Below are 27,001 nucleotides of genomic sequence, written 5' to 3'. Positions count from 1 at the left end.
TTTTCACGACTAATTGAGAAAAAGCGCGCGTCGTGTCACAAATAGTTTCCAGTTTCCAGAAGAGATTACGTAAGTACAGGATTCCACACGCAAATGGAGGAAAGGTCAGTGAGTAATTAATAGTTTATAGGTTAATCCTTTTATAGAAGAGTAAGAAAAAATATAATTGTGAAATTTATTTAATTATAAGGAAGCTTACAAGGTCGTCTTGCATTTTCGCTTTTTTATGATATCGTCGCGAGCCGATTCGATGTAACTGTAAGTGCACTTTGATATCGGATGCTCGACAGGGGAATTTATAATTGTCGTCCAAATTATCGAGGCGATCATTCCCAAAGTTCTCGCCATGTAAAGTATAGTTTGATTCAAGCTCATGTCCGTCAATCCGTAGTACTATAAAGACAAATTATTGCAAGTAATGCAGGTTATCAAAATTCATGATTTTATTTGACGTTATTTTGACATCAAATTAAGTCAAATTGACTATAATTTTGATACCTGCGAATTCATCAATTTGTTAGAATATATTTATTTAAACAATGCTGTCTTATTTTTTCTTCGATCTTTTCTTTAAAAAAAATTTCCCACAAGTAGCAAAAAATGTTTAACATTTATTTTCTAAGATATTTTAAAAACCTGAAAATAATTGGTTAAATTCCTTTTTATTTATTAAAAAAACGTTTATTTTTTTAACATTAATGTAATATAAATAAATATATTTATTCAGCGTTTATTTTAAATATCTATTTTATTAATATATTATTAATCTTTTATTAATAAAATATTAATAAAATAAATATTTAATAAAAACGTTAAATAAAATATATTACATTGATTGTTAAAATTAATATTTTTCAATAAATAAAAAGAAACTTACAATCAATTATTTTAACGTTTCTAAAATATCTTTGAAAATGAGTTCTTAACATTTTTTATACACATTTTTGCTACTTGGGTAAATTATGAAAAAGATAGGTCTTGCGTACAATAAAAAATACTAGGAACAAATATTAAATATTAGAAATAAAAATTATTTAAAAATAATAAAATCAAAAAGACTGTGATATATAAAAATACAAGAGGATATAGTAAGGGCTAATAAACTAGTAAGAGCTACTTTATATGAATTTCTATTTGTATATCAGAGATTTTTTTATTTTATTTTAAAAAATAATTCCTAATATTTAATATTTATTTCCAGTATTTTTTTTATTGTGCGCAGGATCATGTAAAAATTACAACATAAATATTGAATCTTCTGCTCCTAAGAATTTTATTTTTAATTATATTCCTGCTATATATAAAAGCGTGTCTACAATTTTACCTGAAAAATAAGCGAAGCTATGACACTCTGTTCCGGATATATACTCTTTCTCTTTGGTCTCTTTAGAGCCGATTGTAATATTCGTGTGATAGCCTGCGAGAGCTATAAAGATTTCTTACAATTAATTTTATTAGGCTCGTATCTCAGCCAAGACAAATCTGTTTTTTCTTATCGCGCGCGTGCGCGCACATATGCGTACCTTGATTTCGGCATTATCGGGCAAATGTTGTCTGGCATAATTCAAGAGAGCCGTGTACCGTGGATCGGAGAAATCCGCCTCCATGTGTCCTATCAATTTATCTTTGCTCCATAAATTTAGCACGCGAGTCCTCAAGTCGTGTTCCGTCCATCCTCGACCGAGCGTATTCTGAACTTTCGTTTGCAATTCTTTCCACTACATATAATATGCGAAAAAAGAGCTAGAAAAGCGTAAAGGATATTTTAAACCATTTTTTCAACGATTCGTTACCTGCGACATCGTTCCACTTTTAGGCTCGTCGACGTACGCCAAAACGCTGCTCGATAATATCTCATTTATATGGAGATCAGTCGCACCCAAAATATGGGTGACATGAGCGGCAGGAGCCCCTCCGTCATCGTCACTGTTAACAATTGTTCGATTCTTTTATTCTTTTCTCGATTCTTGGTTAGTTTGAAAGATAAAATGGCAGGATTTCAACCAACACTATCTAGCACGAAATTTCGCCTCTCGATTAATCACTTTTCTCTTTTTAATCATCTAATTTCTTTCTCCAATTTTTACTTTTAATTGTTTAAATATTTTAGATAACTTCGTTGTTTTTAAATGTGTGAATTACTTAATATTGGAATTTTAAATGTGTGAATTACTTAATATTTGAATTTATTTTTTATCCATGAAAATTTGTATTATTGGAAAATTATTTATTAAAAATTCGACTATAAGTATATACTTACGCATTTAAAGTGATGTATAATCTGAGAAAATCCACAACCGATGATTCTCGGCTGTCAAAGCTTTCGTTCACGTTGGTCAAACATTCTAATAGAAATTGAACCCAATCACCGTCACTCCTCACATTTTTCAACATTTTTCTCTTTGCAACTAGACCGATGATTGCTGGTAAGGTTGCAAGAAATTCCATACCATCCTCATAGGTATACTTATAAAGTCAAAATAAACGTTTTATAAAATACATTAAGAGAAACATATAGTAGATCTATTTAATAAAAGAAATACAATAGATCTATTAAAAAATATAAAATGTTTTGTAAGAAAAAGGCACCAATTTTATATTAAAAAAAAAAAAAATTTAGTTTTGTTGGGATAGCGCGCTGTCTTCCGCGATTGGCTCTTGTTGCTGTTCTTACACTTTAAATTTCAATTTTATATTAATTATGTTACTTTCTCTTAAACGATTAATTTTAATTATAAAATGAAGATTTAAGAAGAGTCATCAAATTTATTTTTAACAATAAAAAATATAATTTATTTTTTGTAAATTTTGTTTATGTTTACATTGTAATATTTTCTATTTTATTTTTAATCTATATTTAATTGCATCCTTTGCACTTTACATTTTTTAATATTTATATTTTATATTTTATTTTATATTTTACATTTTGTCAAAGAAAATAAAGATTTTTTTTCATCAATTCTAAAATGTCAATTTTTGTTTTTAAATTAACTGATTGGCTAATAAGAGTCGATATTAAGGATATAATAAATAATATTTATTATATATTATTTAAATAATTAATAACGGTTATCTAATCAAAGGAACACGTCAATTTTATTTTTTAATATCTGGATATCCGCTCTTATTAGCTCTCAATTAACTTAATTTGGTCTTTATAGAGCCATTATTAATTTTATTTATTGATGTTATTTTGAAGTAACGCAATTTTCTGCTTATTGAGTAAAAATTGTCATAATGACAATACATTTTTTTCAATTACCTCCCAATATGTGTACGGTAGAGCGCCGTGTCTCTTGGCCTCCTTCGCTTGTTTACTGATGTTGAAAATTGTGAGTGCGACCGATAATCTATGCATGGGTGTAATTGCCTCGGGCATAGAACGCAAAACTGAAATTATCATTTCACCCCGCGATCCCGACCACCACTCGGTGCATTTTTGACGTCGCGACGTCCAGTCGGCGATAAGCGAAGCTGTCTGCTGCTGCGTCGGAATGTCACCGGTTAAGAGCAGCCAAAAGATAGCTTCCGCACTCGGCGAGTTTCCTTGACGAGGCAATAGAGTGACTACTTCCGGTATGGTCAATCCACGGTACACGAGCTAAAGAAGTTTCGAACGATAAGAAAAGTATCGATATTTTTATCCAACAAGCTTAAAGCTCCTTTAAATCAATGTTAAGAGAGTAAATTAATTTATTATAAAAAATATAAGAATAAAATACGACTAAGTTAAGCAAATATTTTATTTTATATTAAAGAGAAATTCTCTTGTATTTCTTCAGCATATCATTTTCTTGAGATATAAAATAATTATAGTGTCTCAATCTTACCGTACCATCCGTTTATGGGAGACTCCTCAAATTATTTGAAGACGATTTTACCTCGAAAATGTCGAGGAAGATCATTTTTTCAATGTTCCTAATTTTTAAAATCATGTATCTTTGTAACTAAGCTTTAAATTTGATTAAAGTACTTTATTATCTGAAATTAACTAAAAAATGTAGTTTTGTTAATAATTAATTTTTACAAGGCTTAATTTACAAAGAAACTTTGATTTTCAATAATCTATAACTCGAAAATGATTGGTGCCTGGACATTTTCGCTGAAGAAAAATCATCTCCAAATCGTCTGAAGAATCTCCCGTTAACAAGTGGTACAGTAAGTCTGGGACAGTGTATATATCAATAAATGAGTATGCGATTATTTACACCGCGTTTAGGGTCGATTTCCGAAGTTTCTTTGACGATTGAGTTTACGTCGCTCAATCCTTCGTAAAGACTGTCGACCGTAATCTGACTGATAATATTTGGACCGAAGTAACGTCGAATATATCTCAGGAGATCGTGATGCACCGGGATCTTCTCGCAGAGAGCCTCCTTTAAGTTCGTGCTCGTGCTCGGTTCTCCTCTCGTCTTGCTTACCTTAGTTAGAGCAGACAGATTTAATGTTCATCTCGTACATTTCGAAAAGCTGTTTACGTATTTAAATAGAATCAGGAATGGAATTAGCGCGAGTTCCTCGCCAAGTTTCTCGCGCGCGAATTATATATCGCAACCTCGTACTTCGATAAATCAATTCCAACCGTCATACGTGCCATTCTCCCGTTCCAAAGTTAGCCTTTCTTTCTCTGATGCAATTCCTTCCCTTATCCCATAGAGCGAGCAAACGAACTCTCCGACACCGGAATCCTCTTGACGATTGAAACATCTTTCGTAATCTTTAATAATCTCTTCACTTCGAGAGTTTGAATTGACCGACGATATATGTGTTACGTATGAAAGATATAGCGAAGGAAGCAGCGTGTGTTGAATTTTAATTTTAATTTATTTGTTGCTTCAATTGAACACTTGAATTCATTTTTTTCACCCGAAATGCAACGCAGCAATTTTTGCGTTACTTTAAACTTACTTTAAACATTTTGACGTTTAATCGGACGAAGAGAAATTAGAAGCGAGAGTTTTCGATTTTACTGTTTTGCATATCGTTACACACACACACACACACACATATATATATATATATATATGTGTATGATTTTTTATTTAATACTTACCAAACTGATGAAGATCTGTAATCTGTTAAATGATAACTATGCAAATAGAAATATTATTAGGCAATTTTCAAATGTATTTTGAAATGCATTTTTTGGGCTATATATAGAAAAAAATAATCGATATGCACATTTCTAATATTTCGCTGATTTTTATTGCGAATATCGTGCGAATACATACAAAACAAGAGATCATCGCTTGTAGTTCGTACAATATCGTTCTTGTATTTGTATGTATCAGTTACATGTCACACTGACACAAATCGATAGTGTAGAACGAGAGAATCGCATCTGAAAAAATATGAGATATTCGCAGCCTCATATTTTCGGTGTATTATTTTAATGATTTTTTGTTTCTTTACAGTTGTAATTCTTTCTCTCCCCCTCTCTCTCTCTCTCTCTCTCGTTTTAAACCATCGAAAATACGTCGATTTACGATATTCGTACAAACGTCTAACAAATACATGCGTTCGCGTATTACAAAATGCATTTCGAGTAATTGAGCATTTATGTATATTTTTTATCATTGTCAGGCTCGTATGATTATTCTCAACAAATGTCTTCAAATATAATAGATAATAATAATATTGATAACATTCTATTCTGCTAATGTTCTACGCATATGTGATATTATACGCAGTGAATATGAGCGATTTTTTAAAATGGCGCGTTTATATAACGAATTGAACGGAGATGTGTCTTACTTCAAGATCTAAGATAAAAATTGCGCGCGTGTATATATGTATGTATATGTGGCTATATGCACACGTTGCATTTATCATAGAATACATACAAACGGTAATAACGCTAATATACACGATATATGCTAGTATTATAATACTAAGTATTTATAACATCTCATATATTTATATATATTAACGATTACGTCTTTCGCGAATGATTAACTATATGTTCAACATTAAATTAATAATCGATTAACTTTTAACAGAGTATAGTAAAATATATATGTGTATGTATATATATTATATATGTGTATATATACTATTGCTTCGCCCTTTACGAATATCTTCCTAATACAACGTCAATATTATATTTAGGCCGAATGCAGCACGAGGAAAGGATTGAGCTAAAAAAATGCACTCGACCGCTGCATTTTGCTATCTTCTCGTCTTATTTTTTCTCTTGTCATTTTTTATTTGCGATAATCCTCTTCCGAGCATTCTTCACCATCATTATCGAATGTTAATTTCTATTGGCACGATTTTATTTTCTTCCGAGAAATTTAATAGTCGATATATAATTTTGATTAGTCAAAAATCACACATGTACGCCATAATTTGTGTGATTTATATAAAGAAATATAATCTTTAAACACACACACGTACAAATGCGAATACAAAAAAAAATTAATACCGCGAAGAGATGAGTCCACTAAAATCTGGAAATTTTTGCGAATGATTCGTTAGAAAATCTTTTACACATATGATTGAGATTTGCGAATTTGACATTTGACATTTTTGTTATTTTCGATTATTATTATTTTTAAAATTTCAATTATTATTATTGTCGCTTATTCCGAAATCACGTTTCCTGGCTCGTAACATTTTCGCGCGCGTTATTCGACGACTCTTTGCAACTTTAGAAGAATCATCTGTATGTTGTGACGTCTATTGCTTTCGACTTTCGTCGATCGATGTGCTCTTTTATTGAGCAAATTTTCATTGCTTTGAGACTCAATGATCCGCAGTACGCTAAATCGAGAGACGACGAGAGTCTCTCGCCGGATATATCTGTATGTCTATCGAAAAGCGCACATTTTATTCTTGCACGAGATCGCACGAGATCTATTTATGACCTCAGGGGTATATGATTTAGTCTCAATGTCAGAGAAGAATGCACTTCTCGCCGGTGTCGTGCGGGTAGGCTCGCATCGGTTGCGAAGTCGCGGGTGATGGCGAATTCGGCCTACCCTCTATCGCCTGAATACTCTTCATCAGTTCTCGGAATACCTAGCAATTATCGAGACAAGTTGTTAGTCATTTTTAACTTGTTTGAAACGTTTTATTTTATTATTTTACGAATTTATAACAAGTGAATTTTATAGGAAACAATTTAAACACGATTTTTATCATAAAAAATGTACTCTTTTAATTTTTGTGAATTTTTCGGTAAATTTTTCAACTCTAAAAAATATCAATTATTATTCGTTGTAGTATTAGATTGTTCCATAATTTTGCAATATAAACTTTTTTTGTCAATAAAAATCTTTAGCTTTGTACATGTTTTATATATCATTTTAAAGCTCATTTGCTTTTTTATATCTGAGATTTTAGTCTTCGGTTTAATTTTCGATTATACTTTTTCTCAACATTCTTTTCATTATTAGTAAACATGATTTTCGCGTACTTTTTTGTATTAAAAGTATTTTTTAATAAAAAATTTCCAGAAACATAATACTTTTTAAATTTAACTTTATTAATCAAAGTAAGAATCATTCATGCATATCTAATAGTTTGATGTGGATTCGCTTCAACTTTTAATGTCTCAACCTTTAATGTCATCAACAATAGTCTCAGGTCCGCGATCGTCATTTGTGAAGCTTTTGTCTTCAGATTTTTATTTTTTATAGTGGTGTGTTCGTTAACAAAGTTCTCGCCGAATGCAGCATTAATAATGTTTCGAGCGGCTGCTGCATTTTGGCCACTTTTTTTATACAAAAAAGTACGTGAAAATCACGTTTATTCATATTGAAAAAATGTTGAAAAAAATACATTTGAAATTAATTAAACCAAAAAATAAAAGGTAAATTTTGAGTTTTAAAATGAGATACAGGATGTTTCTAAAACTATGTCAGAGATTTTAAGGATATATTCTAGAAATAAAAATAAGAAAAAAGTTCCTATAAACATTAGCTCTAAAAATTTCCCTGCGAGTTATATAACTCCCTTAAAGATGGGTGAAACAATCGAAAAATGTTTATTGTATGTTATTGCTTTCGCAGATTTTTTCACAAATTGAGAAAAAGATTTTTTCAACAATCTGTGAAAAAATCTTCGAGAATCACAACACATTTTTTTATTTTTCTCCCATCTTTAGAAGGCTATAACTTGGAGGGAAAGCATTTTCGGGCTATGTTAGAAACTTTTTCTCTTATTATGCTCCCTAAAAAATACACTCTTAAAATCTCCGACATAGCTTTAAAAATACCCTGTATAAAACATGTACAAACATAAAGATTTTTATTGTCAAAGAGAAAGCTTTAAAAAATTGACATTGAAAAATGAGACATTTCATACGGAATAATCTAATAAATGCAGAAAATGATAGAATAATAATGAAGGAACTAGAAGAGCGAGTAAGGGTAAGTTTAATTCAAACGGGGATGATAATAATAATACGCGGATTGTCTCTCGACAAGAAAATTGATAAATAATATATGAAGCGCACCTGTACGACGCGACAGTTAAATCTGGCACTGCACTCGACGTAACCGCATCTCCAGTGCTTCCGGACGAGATTCACGATGTCCCTGTATCTGGTCCCGGAAGCGACGGTCTGCGACAGTTCGTCCTGCTTGTTTCCGACCACCAGCAACGGTACGCCTCTCATGTCGCGCGCCTCGTAGATTTGTTCGCGCAACGTTCTGATGTACTGAACAAATCGATCGCAAATGAGAGTACATGGAAACAAATATTAGCTAATTTTTCCTCCTTGTATACACACATATATATATATATATTTTAAAGTTGTATATTTTGCAGTATTTCAATTTGTAACTTTGAAGAAATATCCCAGATAGACATATATCAGCAGATTGCCTGCATGATGACACATTTTAAAATTGAAAATGCTTGCATAAACATTAACAGATACGTTCTCATATGACATGAGTATTATCAGCAAGTAAAAGGATCTTGTAATGCTGTGAAAATTGAGAAAATGTGCTGCTTATTTTGTCAGAAATATATATGTTGCGTTTATAATATAGAGAAACATATTGCTACTTTATATAAAATATATAAAATATATGTTAACAATATGACATAATACACAATTAAAATTTATTAAAATGATTTGTAATTTTATGCTGTTCTAATTGCATTACAAAGTATACATATAAAATGTTTGCATACTATGTTCAGCATACCTGTCTATCTGGGATACAGGTGCATCATTTTATGTACCGTGCAGTCTTCAAGAAATGCACGGTTAAAATATTTCTATAGATAAAATACGAGAGTTGGAGAGTTTCTCTTCTCTTGGTAGTCTAAATTTTATGTTGCAAACAACTGGTTTATTTGATTACGCGTATAACATGATTATTATATCGCGTTCCTCGTCTATACTTTTGACTTGTCGGCGGCAAAAATCGATTCGGAAAACTTGTGCAAACTCTGCGTTAGGTTTTGTCCCCAAGAGGCCGGTCTTTCGTCACCCGGGCAAACATTCAGATAATCAAACTTTTACGCCGGCAACTTCGTGTCGGCTGCAAGTCGCAGAAGTGATAGCTTTCGTGGGGAAAAAATCTCGCGCGAAAAGAACTTTGCGAAGAAAGACATTTGTCGCAAGTTTCTGACGTCGACTTGTCGAAATAAAATTCTATCTCTTGCGTTCGATTTATCACATTTTCATGTCGAATTTCTCGTCAAGCGGGGTACATACCTGAAACGTGTCCTGATTACTGAGATCAAACACGAGCACGTACGCTGTCGCGCTCCGTAATCCGTAATAACGGAAATCGGTCCATTCCAGATGCGAGCTCACCGGGAAGTACGGAATGGTCGGCAGATCGGTGATCTTTAGTTCGTACAATCGATCGGCCAGCACCACACTCGGATAAAATGTCTCCCGTCGTTCGGTCGGTGTGTATTCCTCGGAGAACTCGCTCCAAACAAATTGCTGGAAACATCAATAAAAACGGGATTTGTCAAAATAATAGGCGCATGCAGCAGTGTTTGCTGTTATCAATCAATCAAATTATATAGATAAAAATAATTATATCGAATACACACAGAGAGAATTTTCTCTTAGGACTTACCCTGAATGTCATGGTAATCATGGACAATATGGTATTAGAAGAATTTTAGAAGAATTCTTCTCATTAATTTTTATCACAATGAAAATAATAATATCTATCACAATAAAATATCAAATTTACTATGTACATATTAATATTTTAAGTAGATATTATTAAATGTTTAAACATTTCGTATTAACATAATTTGTATATATATATATGACACCTAATTCTATGCTCGCGTATATTGGTCCTGTATTTGATATAATTATTTGCATTGCAAAAAGCGCGAGCCATTATATTACTTTTTTATATAGATGAAATTTTGGTGTCATCTTGCCTTTATGTATAATTAATAAAAATATGTACTAGGTATATCTATATCTGCATCTTAAATGAAAAAAGTGTTATCTTTACTTTAAATTATCTAGAATAATGTTCAGATAATTTGGTTTAGAGCTTAGTACATAAAAATACTTAAGTTCTTAAAAAGAATATTATCTAAAAATTATCTAAATGAATCGTCATATATATAATTTTACCTTTTATCTAAATATATTTAAAACAAAATCATCTTTATCTTATCTAAGATAAATTTATATATTTTTATTTCATCTTTATCTAGCTAATTTTAAAATCATCTAAGCACAACACTAGGCGCATAGTACAAAATTTTGTTTGTAAATTTGACACTTTTTTGTCGGAAGCGAACGGCGTTCCTTAGGAAATTCGTCGTGCCTTTTAATTATCTCGCGAGTCGATAATCGTCGCCTTCGATAAGCGGAAACTGCTATCGGAAATGAATCGAGCGCTCCAGCGACTCGTTTCCGTGATTTGTTCCCTTCCTGGCTTTGAAACAAAGATTCCGACACCTTTTCGTCAATTGTACATTGAAGCGCGCGCATGCAAAATCGCGTTTCGTACATGGAATACTTTCTAAGTCATCGATGCAATTAATAGAATAATTTATAAAAAAAAATTAGAAACTATTGCAATTTATATATTTATTCATAAAATGTTAAAGAGCCTGAAGTATGTTAAATTAGAAAATATGTTTTGATTTCAGAATAAATCTATTAAACTGATAGAAATTCGACGCACGCGTTAATTAACTACACGTTTGATACACGGTAAATTAATTGAAAAACGGGGTAGAGAACATTTTCACGCGAAATATAAAAGTAATTGATACGATCATGTTATGGGAATGGACTTTACTCGGATTATACTTGTCTTTCCCACGCCGGGTGCACCCAGGAAGACAACTTTAACACGATCTAATGTGTCTGCGGGACTTTCCTCCTCTTTCGATCCGGCATCGGCACCTTCGTAGGTTATTGTATTTCCTCCTCTTCTTTCCAAATAATCGAGGTCCAACTCTGTAGCAGAGAAGCAATCGAATTGTGTGAAACACGAAAATATATAGTGTATATATATATGTGTGTGACATATGCAGTGTAGAGAAAACTTGTTGCTCGGTTGTACACGGTATCGAGGGATTTTACTAACTTTGTGAGATCCGATCTTTGAGAATATTGCGATGCGAATGAATCTTGTTTTGAATTAATTTCGCGATGTGTATGTTCCGCAAATTATATGTGTATATTCGCCAATTATACAGGAATGTTTCTAAAATTATGTCACAGATTTTAAGGGCGTATTCTAGGGCTCAAAATAAGAGATAAAGTTTCTAAAACATATATGCATGGGTCAAAAAATGCTTTCCCTCCGAGTTATATAGCCTAAAGTTGGGGGAGAAAATCGAAAAATCTCCGAAAACTATACAATATATTTTTCGATTTTTTCACTTATCTTTAAAGAGACTGTAACTCGGAGGTAAAGTATTCTAGGTAAAAATGGATTTAAAAATTTTTGAATCCATTTTTATAGGAATTTTTTTTATTTTGACTCCTAGAATGCACCCTTAAATATCTGAATATAGTTTTAGAAATCATCCTGTATATCATATTAAATTTCGCTGAAATATCAAAGATTATATATATATAGTATATTGTATAATCTACCAAAATTATTCTCAAAGTTCATAACTATTTTACATTTATATAAAGAGTGTAATCAAGATTTCATCAGTATAAATTAAACCCAGAAGCTTTTTTAAGATTTAAAAATCAGATTATTGAGGAAAAATTTTTGTGCAATAAAGTGGTAAATGTAACAAGGATTTGATAAATCTGATAAATTGTTAAATATCACAATCTAATTAGTATACCACGTAGATAGCAAAAAAATGATTGAAAAACCTTGTTCGTTTCCTACATTGGTTTGATTTTTACGATATGTTCGTATAGAAAAAAAAAACAGAGAGAGAAAATGCGCAACGATCCGATGGAACGAATTAATTAACAGTATTTAGAATCCGCTTCGGAAGAAACGGATAATGAGATCGCAACTTTAGCCGTTAGTCACGAGAACATTGTTTCGCACGTATTGTAAAGTGCCAAGTTTTCCGTAGAAAACTTCGCGAGAAAGTATTTTCTGAACATTTGTTTTGTCGATTTCACAGTAGGTATATAATACTATTCTATATAGAATCTTCCGTCGTAAAGATATATATTATTCATAAAAGGATGAGAGAGAGAGAGAGAGACTAAATTTTTATGCTGAAACTTCACACACAACTCACGCATCCATAAATTGCGTATCTATCGAGATCGGATTTGTTTGTCTTTACTCAAGTATTTATTTTACGGGGTCGCACGCGCGAACAAAATGCATTTGCAGCACACGTCCACGATTGAAAAGATTTAATTTCAACATATAATTCTGCGAAAGAAATAGATGATGTATCAATTGCAAGAACACGTTACATGAAGATGTATAGCATCCAGTGACGTGTCAGAGTTTTACAATTTACGAAATTAAATTAAAATAAGTCTGTGTGTGTGTGTGTTGTGTAAATTATATTTCTATATAAATTTACATCAAAAGCTACATATAATGCACTTATAAAAAAATATATATAAAATAATAAAATATATATGTATACATATATATATTATATATATATATTATATATAAATTAATATTTACGCATACAATTATACAAGATTTTATCCTGCTCTTTAAACTTGACAGGATGCGTCAATTCATGCCGCCACAAATAAAAGCAGCGAATGACAGGTATGCACTTTACAATGGAAATCAATCAAATCCCCAATTCGTGATTAAATAATCGAATTAATTAAGGGCATTTATAATATGGCATTACATATGGCAAAATAAGCACAATGACGAATTATATTTAATCCTTCTGCCGATAATTAATTTTTCAACTTTTTATTAATGTTTAGGTATACTCGGGTACCAACTGCATGTTTTTGACACTTTGCACCGCGGCATTCTTTATAGCAGCTGCTGGAGGCATTGAACACTTTTTCCCGCTATATTTATATTTTAGTAGGTTTCCGAATACAAAGGCCCTTTGTATTTTGTTTCGGGCGTAGAAAAAGTTTCGACACATTTTTAATATTTAAAATTGCTCCGGATACTCGTTCGTATTCGTTCGGAAAGATCTACGACGGAATTTTTTTTTAATAAAATCAATATATAAATTTTGCCCGCAAAAGTGCTTTTTTTCTCTCTTCGTACAATAAAAAATAAAAATATATCTCACATGCATTTTTATAGAGTACGATGAACTTATCAAAACGTCACGTGTATTGACAAGCGAATCTCGTTTACCCAAGAGTCGCCTGTTCGCTTGCAAGATCGAGCTCGATGACGTCTCGTTATCTCTAAGCGTGTTATCCATGAGATTGGATTAAAAATAATATCGCGATCGTGGTAATAAATGATGAATGCTCTCATCTCGCGCATCTGTCGACGCGTTCCGACGACCTTCGCGGTCGAAGTTCGCCGATCGACTGACGAGAAACTCTGGGATACTGTCTCTTCTCAGGCAGGGATCAACGACCATATACATATGTATGTGTATGCCGAGAATTAGAATTGCGATTATTATATCCAGGTAATTATTATTATTTTATAAAGTTTAAAGTTCAAATAAATAAACTTATCTTTCAAAGTGTTAAAAAAAAAAATTAACTTATTTTTTATATTATTTTCATATAATTCTACCGTCAGACTATATTATACTTAATATTAAAGTAATTACTTTAATATTAAGTAAATAGTATATAATCAGAAAATTAAAAAAATAATTGTATTTAAAAGTATTTATAAATGCATTTAAATATAATTAGTATTTAAATATATTTTAAAACTAAAGTATTTTAATATTATTTAAATATATATGTCAAGCAGTATCTTGTATCTTGTATTTAAATATTTTGTTTCGAAGTACCTGCCCAACCCTGATTATAATAATGTTTCAAAGTCCGAATTACTCGAATTGTTAATATTTGAACGACGGACTCTTTGAATGATAATTAAATCATTCCGTGCACGTGCCAGGTTACAGAATGAAGAGATCATCACGCATTGACGTATGGCTATTAATCGGATTAAATTATACAAATTATTACGTTAAAGTTTGCGAAAGACGGCCCTGTTGTTATTCCATCAACAGAATGTTATAGTATAGAAACTCTAATTATTATGCATAGCTGCAGGCTTTTATCGGAGCTTTTAATTAATTTTAGCTTTCATAACATTAATATATAATACAATTAAAAGTAATCGATAAAAGTGCGATTGTTGCGTTAAATCTTAAAAAAGCTCTTTCATAATTCTCTTATCACAAAGAGATTTTGATTAGTATTTTTCGATCTTTAAAATTATTTTAAAAGATCTCATTATAATAAGACGAAAAATAGAGAAATAATAACAAATTAATATATCTAAAATATATTTTATATACCGTTTCAGACAACGGAATGAAACGATGTTCTCTCGTGCACATCTCAATGAGTAATAATTAGACTCTTAATGAGTAATAATTAGTAATAATGAGTAATAATGAGTAATAATGAGTAATAATTAGAGAATAAGAATAAGATATTTGAAGAAAAAAATAACGAATAATACTTACGATAGTGTTTGTGCGGCGGGAGGCTTCGCCTCCTCCAGCCGCTCGCAGTTTTTGTACCTATGGTTATCGCTGATTCGCCAAAAAGTTCTCACAAGTTGCCCCGTCTTGCTTAATTTCGGTACGACTTCGTTGTTTGAGCCTTCTAATGATTAAAGATGAATTTAATCTTCGTCGGTTGCGCCAACAGGGTCTTCAACACTCTCGTGCTTTCGAATTTTCTTTTCTTGAACATTTTTTTGCTTCTTATATTTTTGATATATTTCATATATATGTATATAACAATTGAAAAAAATACTAATGTAAATTATCTTCTTCCATAAAAATTCTCACTGTATTTTTTAATCCTTAGAAGCTAACATGTCATTGTTACAACAATCTCGCGTTACGAATAAAGAGGTTTCGATCGTCCTTTGGGTTCTATTTCATCCCGAATAGATACTCCGAGTTCGTTTTGCCTCGCTTTACGTCCTCTCAATTCAAAACGTCCCCAAGAGACATCTATAATATTTTACTACTTTATAGATATAGATTATGTAACTCGTTGCATCTTACATACGTATTTATGTATGTATGTGTGTATCACTGCCTTTGTCATCACATAATCAAACAGTTGTATTGTTTGTTACAAACGTAATAGATTTTAGAATGCTAGAGGAATTCGAATTCTTATTGTGCGTATACTCGCTTCTGTCGAGAAAGTGTTTAGAAAACACGTTCTCGTTGTGCGATTTGATTGCAAAATTGTTTCTTCCACGTTGAATCATATATCTGATTAATTATATTCTTCAGAATATTGTATCATCAGAGTCAATGAACTTCCATTGCCATTTCAACACAAGTTCAATTTTTTACGTTGATGAAAAAAACATGTATATGTTAATTTATTCGCGTCCCGAAGAAATATAGCGATTGTTCTCGTATATGAATATGAGAATCGAGATTTAATTACAAAAATCACCTCGTGTAATTTAAAAAATTACACATTGATTTCGAATCTTGCTAACTAAAGTCATTTCTAAATTTGATTATATTTGATGAAGAAAATAATTGATCGAATCAATTTTATTCGATCATCGATCATATCACGCGCGTCTAGATCGAATAAATTCGTTCGTCGCACTCGCGATCAGATTCGGTGTCCGAAAGTGTCCCAGAAAACATACCATCATTGCACTTTCGCTTTGTCACATCATTTTCATTTGCGTCTAGTAATTGTAAATCGAGGATAAAACGGTGATCAAGTAGTTACGGTCGAGACGTATATTGCTTGATGAATATTGCTTCCCAATGACAGTGAGAATGAGCGAGAATGTTGATGATGATGATCATCGGTCACTGATGATCGTCAGTCAAGCACGATCGATTCCAGACCCTTCCAGATCTGGACCAGTCCTTGATCGAGCCAACAGCTGATCCCGCGGTCGGGGTGCATCTTACTTTACCGACGGCGATGCGCGATCGCAGAATCCCCTTGCTGGACCGCAAACATCCCCTTTTCTCTCCCGAACTATACCTGACGCGTCTCCCGATCTCTCACCGCGAATCCACGAATTACGCAATCGCGCGGGATCGGCACCGCAGGCGTGTCACTGTCACGAAAACGACGGCGGCGCGAGATCTCGGGATAGGCAGCATCGCGAGAGCACGCACGAGGGTAGAGACGTCTCGGGAGGCATCCCCCGGACGATCGAAGCTACCCCTAGAACCTCGGGGATGCCTCCTGCTCGCTCTCTGCGCCTGCGTGCCGCGGACTCTCCGACTCTGCTCTCGTTCGGTTTGTTAAAAGCTTGTTTTCACGACCGCTGTCAATAAATCGTCTCTTCGCGGTCTTGTGTTTAGATGATTTTTTAATTAGCCAGATCGAAATATGTAAATTTATCTTAAATAAAAGGATGATTTCCTTTTAAAAATCTTGTTTAATAAATAAATAAATAAATAAATAAATAAATATCTAGATAAAAGATAAAATTATATTCTCTCTCTCTCTCGTTCGGTTTGTTAAATGCTTATTATTTTCACGACTGCTGTCAATAGATCGTCTCTTCGCGGTGTTGTGCTTAGGTGATTTTTTAATTAGCTAGATAAAGATGAGATTGAAATACGTTAATTTATTGTAGATAAAGGATGATTTCGTTTTAAATATCTTGTTAAATAAATAAATAAATAAATAAATATGCATATCTAGATAAAAGATAAAATTATGTGGTGATTCATCTAGATAACTTCCAGATAATATTATATTATTTTTAAGATCACTTATGTATAAATACAGTTATAAAAAAAAACATAAATTATTAAAGAGATGTAAAAACATATTCATACTTTTATTTATAAGTTTTACCGTTTATTGCTTAAGTATTTTTGTGTTATGGCCCCAAACCAAATTATCTGAACATTATTCTTGATTCTATATAATTTAATAACACTTTTTTTATTTAAAATGCAGATAAAAATAATAAACATATTTTTATTATATAAAGATAAGATGACGTGAAAATTTTATCTAAATGATCATCTATATAATTTTATTTAGATAACAGCAAACACTGTCCTTTCATTTTTCGAGATATATAATGTCTCCAAGTCTCGCGACCTTTACGTCGATATTTTATTAATATTGGAAAAAACGCGAAGCGGAGAGAGAGAGAGAGAGTGCGCAGTCGCGTATGTCATCTCGCTCTACTCAAGTATTTATCTCGATTTATCTCGCAACCAAGTTTTATTAATAGTAGGAAAGCACACAATGTATATAAAAGATTGCTGCAAAGATCCATTTTCTTTTTGTTTGTATATCTCTCAAAGAGTTTTCTCGTTAAGTAAGCAAGAGCGACGGTATATGATCCCTTTTTATCCCTATATGATCCTATTTTCGCGTTAATTCCTCAGAACATGTATTTTCTGACGCAATTATATTTAATCCCCTTGTAAATTCGTTATGTTTATTTAAGATGAAATTGTAATGTTTTGTGTCGGAAGAAGAATCATGTTCTTTTGAAAGCAACTATCGAATCAAATAAGGAGAAATCCGCGTTTCTCGCTATATAATAATGTATTAAATTTCTCGAGAAGAGATAAATTGCGTCTCTTCCATATAATTTTTTCTTTTACAAATGTATCTTATAACGAAGCGCACTGGCGTAACGAATTTTTATCAAGTGCTGTGATTCAAGACGTGAAAGAGTAAATTTTGCAACAAATTTATTCGGCGGAAACGTAGTTTTCTCGAAACTTTCTCGATCGCGTACGAAAATACAAAATTTGAACTCTCCTGCTCCAACACTCCGGAGTTTTTATTATGAACGTTTATATCAAGATTTTATTAAATAAATATATAGTACATAGCTTTACATAGAGAAAAACTATATTTGATAATACTGTGATTGTCGTCGGTTAAACTTTTGATTACACGGTAATGTACACATATGTTAATTACACGTTAATTATCGAAGTAGATCGAGCTCGGATATCGTCGGACACGCTTTCGCCTATTTGCGTTTATAAAACGGTGCCTTTCTGCTTTAGAATATATATTATATATATTATATATTTTACGTTATTCTCTTTCTCTTTCAACGATGTATACGGATTTCTTGTTCTTGTATCCCCGGGACAAAGGATATAAAAATATCTCACGTCGTCTCGTAAAACGATATCCGCGTCGATAAAAGGTACATATTTATATAACGGTCAGAATGAGCAGCCATGCACGGTGCAAACATCCTTTTGGACATTTTGGACTAAATATTGTGACGAGATATTATCTTTTACTTGAGACACCGAGATATATTTTATGAAATATAAAAAACGAGGTACATTAGGTATACGTTCGTCCATCCACGCAAGTGGTGTATTTACGTATATATAATGAAAATATATATATGTTATATATATCTTACTCTCTGTATTTATATATATTTATATATGTATGTATATTAAATCCCTAAGTACCATTCTCGATAATTGTACCATATTTAATAATTGACGTATCACATCAATTGTATATATGTCGCCATTTTTCTCTTATGCGCCGAGAAACAAGAAACTATAATTTTTTACACTATTCCCGAAGCGGCAAAGATTTTTATTCAACTCGCGTATTTCATTGATCGATGAAATCTTTTGTTTTAATCTTCTCGTAGATGCGTGATAAGAAGCAAAATCGATGGACTGTTTAATTCCTATCCCCTCGAAGGGTCAAGTGACAATAAATATGGAGATTAACAAATCGTATTACGTGTCAAAACGCATTTTCTGTGCTAGAGAGCCTAAAAATGTATCTGAAACCTAAAATTTTATCATTATCGAGAGACAGACTGGAAAGGGACAGAAGGCAAATAAATAAAAAAATTGTGTAACAATTAATTAAGCTACGAAATACCGAAATTCACAAAAAAATTCACAAAAAAATTCACATAAAATAAAAAAAACATTTATATAATCTATAATAACAGCTATCTATATAAATAACAATATATATATATATATATTTTTATGTAATCTAATTTTTCATATCGAATGCAAGAAATATAACTAGTAAATAAATTAACGTGCGTCTAAATTGCATCAAGACAAATGCTATTTCTTCTTGCGTACGTACGATAAAGCGAGTGCCTTTACCTAAAATTTAACATTACAATTCAGCGGATTACTGCCCTATTCCTAGAAAATATAACCATTCTATTTACACGTTATTCAGACTATCTCGTTAATGTACATGCGCCGCTTTATCCCGCCGTTTTCAGAAATGACGCGATTTTCGAAATACAAATGGTTGAGAACATAATAACGTTAGAATGCTGAACAACGCTAAACAAAAACGATAACATCTTTCGCGTTTATTTATTATAATAATATATGACGATCGCATTATCGCCACGGTACTTCGAACGATATATTATAATAGCGTATATCTTCCCCATAAACGTCAAATTAGAATTGCACAATTGACGAAAATAAATCGCGACAAATGCTTATGTTAATCTTTTTAACGCAAAGAAGAAAATCATATATAGAGATCTATGTGAAAAATTTACATTTGAACGAAAAAACTGCTCATTCTTCTCTTTGACTTGTATGTAATGATAAAAAAGATATTTATTGCTTCTATATGATTTTAAATAATTGTTTTTCTGCAAATTTTTCTCTTCGAATTTTTCACTTAATATTTTCACTATACTCGCCCGTAAAAATGCAGGACTCTCTTCCCATGGAGATCTTTTCGAACATGAATACTCCACATTTGGTTCCCCTTGTAAATGTCTTAAAAAATATAAATTTGCACAGCCGCGTGCAATACGAAATGCCGCGTTCGCATTTGAAACGCACAAAGCCAAATGCTCATTTCAGTTGCACCAACACCATGAAGTAAGTTACAACGGCACCCAATACCTGTAAAATTGGAGAGTTGTAACATTTGAAGAAAAAAGGTGTCATTTCGTTGTAATCTTGATGGACGAGGAAATTGACGAAAATGTATTCGGAAAAAGTAATCGAGAGATATAAATGTTCAATCTTACCGAAGCAAAGAGATCTAGAGACACCGTGAAGAATTTCGCTCCTGATATTGACATAGCTTTCTGACACTGTTGACACACGATCTGCACGAAAGTCTTAGCCTCCTCCGAGCCGTCGTACCAGTGGCAAGAATAAGCTGCCTCCATCACCGAAGTACTCTAAAGAAAGCGCAGAGATTTTAATTACTCGGCGAAAATTAATTCTAAGATTCTTGGCGATGTATTTTTTTTTAATTACGTCGAAACATCTAATCCTTTTTACGCGTCCGTAATAATTTATATGATATTTTTTCTTGCTCTTTGAAATAAAATATGAAATTCTCGCGTTTTACGTACCTCTTCGATCAATCGATTTCCAAATATGCAGAACAAGAAGACCTGGCCGAATGTGTAGAGAATGTAACCGATGGTGGAGGCCGCGTAAACGTTTATACCATTCACCTGTAACATTTAAAACTCGAACGTATTAGTATAAATTTTTAATTCCTAATATGTTCTGATATATATATATTCAAGCTCTCGCATTAAATTCATCGACTTTGTCATTTCTTGCTTTACTAATTTATATACGATCGATAAGTCTTTTGTTCACCACCTTGAAAAAGACAAGGCAACTTACCTTGGTCGCTTGATAGGCGAGCAATGTCAAAGTAATAGTCGTCGTCAACATGTGAAGCAGAAGAGCGAAACCATAAGCGTCCCCGACTGCGGTGACCAATCTAAATCGTAATGAAACAAACAATTGTTATTATTATTAAATGCTAATTAATAATTAATTGCTAAATTAACAAATGACATCTACGAATGACCTACACCGGCCATTACGAGCCGTTGACAAGCGGCTTATGAAAGATGTATTCGTAATATTCATTTTCTTTCGTCCATAGGCACGCCACCCTTGATTTTCATACTAAGCTATGTGATTAGAACAAAGTTGAACAACGATGGACGAACGATCGCTCGTGTGTCTTTCATTTCACCACGTATTATATATCCTATTTCACCGACCGTTCGTCGAGTTAACGCTATTCCCTGTAAGTGAATGATCGATATGTCGAAACGCCTTGAAGAAAATGTAATGGTCTATACGCTGAGGTCATCGCTATCGTAAAAAATCAAATCTGGAAAATTACGCGTACGCGAATACGTTTGACATTTTTTAAAAATTATTCTTCGCGCGTATGTGTGTGCGTGTGAAGATCTGAAATTCTTGAAATTCTAAATTAAATTTCCAGTGCGATACTTTTAGTAAAAACTTTTCATCCCCTTAGACCACTTAGTTTGACCTATAGGACATGACCTCCGTTGCGGTCAATATCTTTTACTTCCTATATTGCGAAGGTAATGACACAATTCTCCTGTTTGAACCATAAAATTTATATATTGTAACAATTCTGAGATATTAATTCGCAATGTTTTTCTGTTTCTTGTTGCAATAAAAATTATTTTATAATTATCGATGATATAAAAAGGCTACAAATTAAAGTAGAAAATTACTTCAAGCTTTATTAAAGAGAATTTTCACACAAGAACTGAAGGGACACATTCAATTTTTCGAATATCGAAATTATATATGCCATCGAGATTAATTTATCAAAAAAAAATGCGATAAAAAAATAAAAAAAAAATAAAAAATAATAATTTATCAATATATCGACGAATTTAAATCCCGCTGTCATGCTAGGAAGAATGATATGTCATAAAAAACAGGCGCGAAATGTCATCTGAAAGATCGCAGATTTTGGACGAAAATCTGTCATCGCCGCGCGCGTGGGGCACGCGAACCACGTGTGCGCATTCACGTGAACACCAGAGGCGAATCATCCCCTTCTCTCGCGGATCGCACAGTCCATACACAATACACGACCCCCGTTGCGGTCAATATCGCGCTTTCTTAGAATAAATACTTCACCACCGTGGGAACACGCGCATCCCTTGCGCCAACCGACGAGTGGCTTCGGCACCCCCTCGCGAACTTACGGAGAAAGGGGGTGAGAGAGGGAGGAAACACGACATCCGTTCGCGCCGTTCTTTCTCTCGAGGTGCAATTTTGCGTTGCGCCGATATGCACAATTTTATCAAGTATATATATATATGGTGTACTTTGTCAATTTTTGTAAAACTGTTAGGGGTTTCATTTCGGTAAAATGCTCACCATATATCTTGAAAATATTTAGATTGCTATGTATAAAAAAAAGACATTGACAATTGATATTTTTTTCTAATAGGTGGCTTTATTCGATTTCAAAATTGCAAAGTTTCTCTTAACGAGTGACTTTAATGCGTTAAATGTCATAATTTCAATTAACTTAGACAAAATTTAATTATACAGGGTGTCCCAGACCTACCGTATCACACGTTAATGGGAGATTCCTGAAGCGATTTGGAGATGATTTTTTCTCAGCGAAAATGTCCAGGCACCAATAATTTTCGAGTTATAAACTATTGAAAATAAGCTTTTTTGTAAACTAAGTCTTGTAAAAATAAATGATTAACAAAACTACATTTTTCAATTAATTTCAGATAAAGTTTACTTTAATAGAATTTTAATTTAAGGCTTAGTTACAAAGATACATGAATTCAAAAATTGGGAACATTAAAAAAATGATGACCTTTTTCGACATTTTTGCTGAGGAAAAATTGCCTCAAAAATCTCCCATTAGCGTGTGATACGGTAGGTCTGGGACACCCTGTATATTGAAATGCAAGTCTTCGCGAACATTCTCATATTGTCATGTTTAATAAACTTTTTATTGATCATTCGTGTTAAATACTTTTACTGCACGTGTACGACCAAGTAGTATAATATACAACTATGGTCAATAACAGGTTGTTAAAATACTACGAAAGTACCAAAACAAATATTAGGAGTTTGATAAACCTTGAAAAGTAAACCACGTTGTTACAGTTATGTTACTATATGTGTGTTAAAGTAGTGTATATAATTTCGTAATCTTTTTTATTAGAGACTGTTTCCTCGTTACTCTTCTGTTCTCCGTTCAAAGTCATAAAAATGGTTTATTCGATCGATGCGTTATCAAATTAGATTGAAAAATATTTCTGAGAAAAGCTTCCGCATATATTATAAAATATTCCTAATTTAAATGTTTGATCGCGCAACGTTTGATAACTTTGTCGTCTCTTAATAATTGAGGGGAGTAGTTAGCACGTTTCTGTATGGGGTCAATATGTTGCCTCTATATACTAAATTCTTTATACATGCCGAGAAGACGTGCAATTTACAAGATTCTGGGTCACTAGTCCACGCAAGATGCAGATGACTTTCAAAGAAGTGATCCGTCGTTGACTCATAAAGTAGAGGAATCGCGCATGAATTAACTATACGTCTTCAGTAGGTAAGTAGAGTACGGGGACGACTCGCATCTCTCATCGCGACCCTCGATACTGAATCTTTTATCTCGCACTCGGTCTTGATAAGCGATTTATCCTGCGACTCCTCATTTTTATACAATACTATTCATGAGAAACTGGCTCGCGATCGACAGTTGATGACGAACTTTCCAACTTAATGGACTCACCTTACAATATGCTTGTGTCTCTCCACCCAATACTTGATGGCGCTTCTCACGAGCATCTCTTGCTTCTTCGTTAATCCGTTTGGCCCTACGCCGCCGTTGAAGGTCATTCCAGCAGTCGGCCGGAAGGTCGCCGTGAAGTCCTGTCGATTGCTGTAAATGTTGCGAAGATCGAGATCCAGCATGCTGTCGCCTTGAGGCGGGACTGGTGGTGGAGGTTGATTGTTCTCAGATTCTTCGCGAAGATGATCCGCACTACCGGCCTGAACGCGCAAGAGAAAAGAATTGTTTTGCATATCAAATTCGAGAGCATAAAAAGAGATGCATAAAAAATAAAATTTATTTTTTATTCCTTTATAAATAACTTTAATAAAAATTTAATAAAATAAATAATATATATATATATAAATAATAAAATATCAATAACTATAATAAAAAAATATAAATAATTTTAATAAAATTTAAAATACTATATTGTATTATCCTGTAGAAATTCGATATACCTTGAAGAGTTCGCTGCTATTAGGCACCACAGTATCCAAAGTCGCGCTCAGCTCCATGAGAGGTTTCATGATCTGTTTCAGGTGTTGCAGTTGTTCGCAGGCAAATAGCAACCATGAGCAGAAGAGAACGTCCAACGAATTGGCGTTAACAAGCATGAAGAACACCCAATAGAACTGGTATATGAGTATCAAAATGTGCGTCACCCCTCTCCTGGCATCGAACGGATAGAACGAACGGACCAACAATTGTGGTAGCTAGAATGTGTAAAAAAAAAAAAAAAAAATCATTTTATTATACATGTAAAGTAAAATTGAACGAACGCGACTTTTGTGCATAATTCTTAGTTATGTATTTAGCATTATCATTTAAATCGAGTCTCAATTTTTTTGCATTGGAAAATAATTTCTTACAAGTCTGAATTATTACCTCGATTATTGTCGTCTCGTTCGTGACGGGATCTACCAGTTTCCTGATCGGATGCTCAAAGAAGGTGAGAATGGTCCAAGCTACCGCGGCGAGCACGGTGGTGCCGCCGACTAAGAAGAGCAGCAGCCTCATCTTCTTTAAAGCGATCGCGTGGTATCTGGCGTTGCTCTCGGCGAAGAGCGGATGGGAATTCGGATTGTTCCATATCGCCCACGTTCTGTAGAAATATTTGCTCCTGACAGCGAAGTAGATGATTTTGACGATGCTGTGCGTGAAGAAGAGAAGGGTGATCGTGTCGGCTGTGAGATCGTCGACGTCGGCGCTCTCGATTATTAGATTTACAGCACACAGACCAAATTGCAACAGCAGGAGGAATAGATTCACCTAGAAAGAATAATGTTACGTGTCTCCGGCTGAGCCGCAAATACTTGAAGGTGGACGAGTAATAATATCGCTTTCCATGATTAGCTCAATTAAATTTGTTAAACCAACAAACCTCGACATTTTTAATTAGATCGAACGAAAACGCATGATTACTTACGCAGCAAAATATTTTATGTAAATATTTGGACGAATTATCGTCATAATAGTTGAATACGAAATGCCCAAACATCTTCATAACCCTGATGTTGGGCATTAGATCGGCCACAAGGCCCTGCTGCTTCATCTTCATCATCTGCGGGGAAATGGATCGTCGTTAAAATTTGTTAGCAGCTCCATAGTTACTAGCGTTTACGTTAACGCCCACATTTCGTGACCTGCGTTATTTATCGCAAGGCCACTAGACGTACATAAAGTAGTTAGTGAAACTTCTAGAAGCGACTCTTCTTTCGTGTAAAATTATATGTCGCTAATTCAAATTTTTTTCAATATTTAGTCAGCAAACAATAAAAACGTGTATACTACTAAAGAATTGGGAATGTGAAGATTTTCTCGATATTTTAGGCAATCTTTAGACATTTTTTTCCTGACAGACGATATAAAACGTTCACAAGATTTAGCGAAGACTTTTCGCGATGCTTACGACGATTGCTTTGGACATTTACATACTTTTAGCTTTCTAGACAATGCAAGTGCAATACTCTAAAAGTTTCCGGCAATTTTTAAGTGTTTTTCAAACAATCTTCAAGCACTTGTTTCGAAGGTTAAGTCCTACCTTGGTAGCTTCGATGTGTCCAAGATCACTCGGCAAGAACTCGGTTCCGCTGATGAATTATGACGCGGCCTTCAGCGCCTCGCGATTACGTTGCAGCAATCGTGCCAAATATACGAGAAGAACGAAGAAGAGCAAACTAACTAACCGGCCCCCCATCAGTCGTCGTTTTGCGACAGATCCTCGTTATTTGTGAACGGACGTCTCTCCGACTGAGACCCAAGGTGCCCTCTGCTCCTACCCTGTATTCTTCCAATCCCCTATGGCTATGACCTGACCATCGCCACCGCCACCACCCCCGTCGGCAGGAAACCCCTTCCAGTAGGGTAGCTACCAAACGTGGACCAATCGCGGCTTGGTAACCAGGCGCAGACCACTTGGTCGCGCGCTGCGCGACGTTCCTCCGACGCCATGTCGCTTCTTGCACCATCCCCGAGGGTCTATAATCTTCTTAATAATTCAGACCGTACGCTGTCGTGTGCTCTCCATGCAGTTTTCAACATAAAGAAAGTTTTACCGAAGAAAAACATTCTAAAAGTTCCAAGATGCCTTACAGCAGCAACTGGTGAGAATGAAACTTCCGCTTATCGGAGATTCGGCGCGTAGACTCGATTGTATACGTAAAATTATTTCGAAATACTTTGCAGGGTATAATGATGTAGACCGAAGGACGTGATTAATATCTCATGCTTGTATCATTAGAATAAAAAATTTCATTTTTACCCCTTCGATATAATATTGATATTTTCTCCTACTATGTATATTTTTTTGTTAAGCGACTCGTGTGCAAGCATATCTTGCAAACAGAATTTAATGACAATTTATCATTT

The 27,001-nt window shown here is 33.5% G+C and overlaps 3 protein-coding genes and 1 long non-coding RNA gene across 4 annotated transcripts; 1 reads left to right on the top strand and 3 right to left on the bottom strand.

Annotated features, from left to right (window-relative positions):
* Window positions 1-23: 23 nt before the first annotated feature.
* LOC146720393 (uncharacterized) lies at window positions 24-26,893 on the top strand. Its single transcript, XR_014926072.1, has 2 exons — window positions 24-104; window positions 24,673-26,893. It is a non-coding gene; the product is annotated as an uncharacterized LOC146720393 (long non-coding RNA).
* On the bottom strand, window positions 162-4,597 carry LOC114934568 (citrate synthase, mitochondrial). The gene is made up of 8 exons (XM_029307221.2): window positions 4,556-4,597; window positions 4,209-4,421; window positions 3,263-3,601; window positions 2,261-2,466; window positions 1,794-1,926; window positions 1,524-1,718; window positions 1,325-1,426; window positions 162-393 (listed from the first exon to the last, which is right to left on the bottom strand). The coding sequence occupies exons 1-8, from the start codon at window positions 4,595-4,597 to the stop codon at window positions 196-198; spliced, it is 1,428 nt and encodes a 475-aa protein (XP_029163054.1). The 3' UTR covers window positions 162-195.
* Window positions 5,179-13,921, bottom strand: LOC114934661 (ras-like protein family member 10B). Its single transcript, XM_029307357.2, has 5 exons — window positions 13,731-13,921; window positions 11,247-11,407; window positions 9,674-9,910; window positions 8,459-8,662; window positions 5,179-7,020 (listed from the first exon to the last, which is right to left on the bottom strand). The coding sequence occupies exons 1-5, from the start codon at window positions 13,798-13,800 to the stop codon at window positions 6,895-6,897; spliced, it is 798 nt and encodes a 265-aa protein (XP_029163190.1). The 5' UTR covers window positions 13,801-13,921; the 3' UTR covers window positions 5,179-6,894.
* Orco (odorant receptor co-receptor) lies at window positions 18,327-26,457 on the bottom strand. Its single transcript, XM_029307356.2, has 9 exons — window positions 26,175-26,457; window positions 25,560-25,694; window positions 25,019-25,402; window positions 24,592-24,846; window positions 24,092-24,351; window positions 21,172-21,271; window positions 20,889-20,993; window positions 20,556-20,711; window positions 18,327-20,427 (listed from the first exon to the last, which is right to left on the bottom strand). The coding sequence occupies exons 2-9, from the start codon at window positions 25,692-25,694 to the stop codon at window positions 20,377-20,379; spliced, it is 1,446 nt and encodes a 481-aa protein (XP_029163189.1). The 5' UTR covers window positions 26,175-26,457; the 3' UTR covers window positions 18,327-20,376.
* Window positions 26,894-27,001: the final 108 nt, after the last annotated feature.

The sequence above is a fragment of the Nylanderia fulva genome, unplaced genomic scaffold, assembly GCF_048542155.1.
Source record: "Nylanderia fulva isolate GAGA-0341 unplaced genomic scaffold, ASM4854215v1 Scaffold7, whole genome shotgun sequence".
NCBI lineage: Eukaryota > Metazoa > Arthropoda > Insecta > Hymenoptera > Formicidae > Nylanderia > Nylanderia fulva.
The sequence above is the reverse complement of the archived record's forward strand: the minus strand, read 5'-3'. Positions and strand labels throughout refer to the sequence as shown.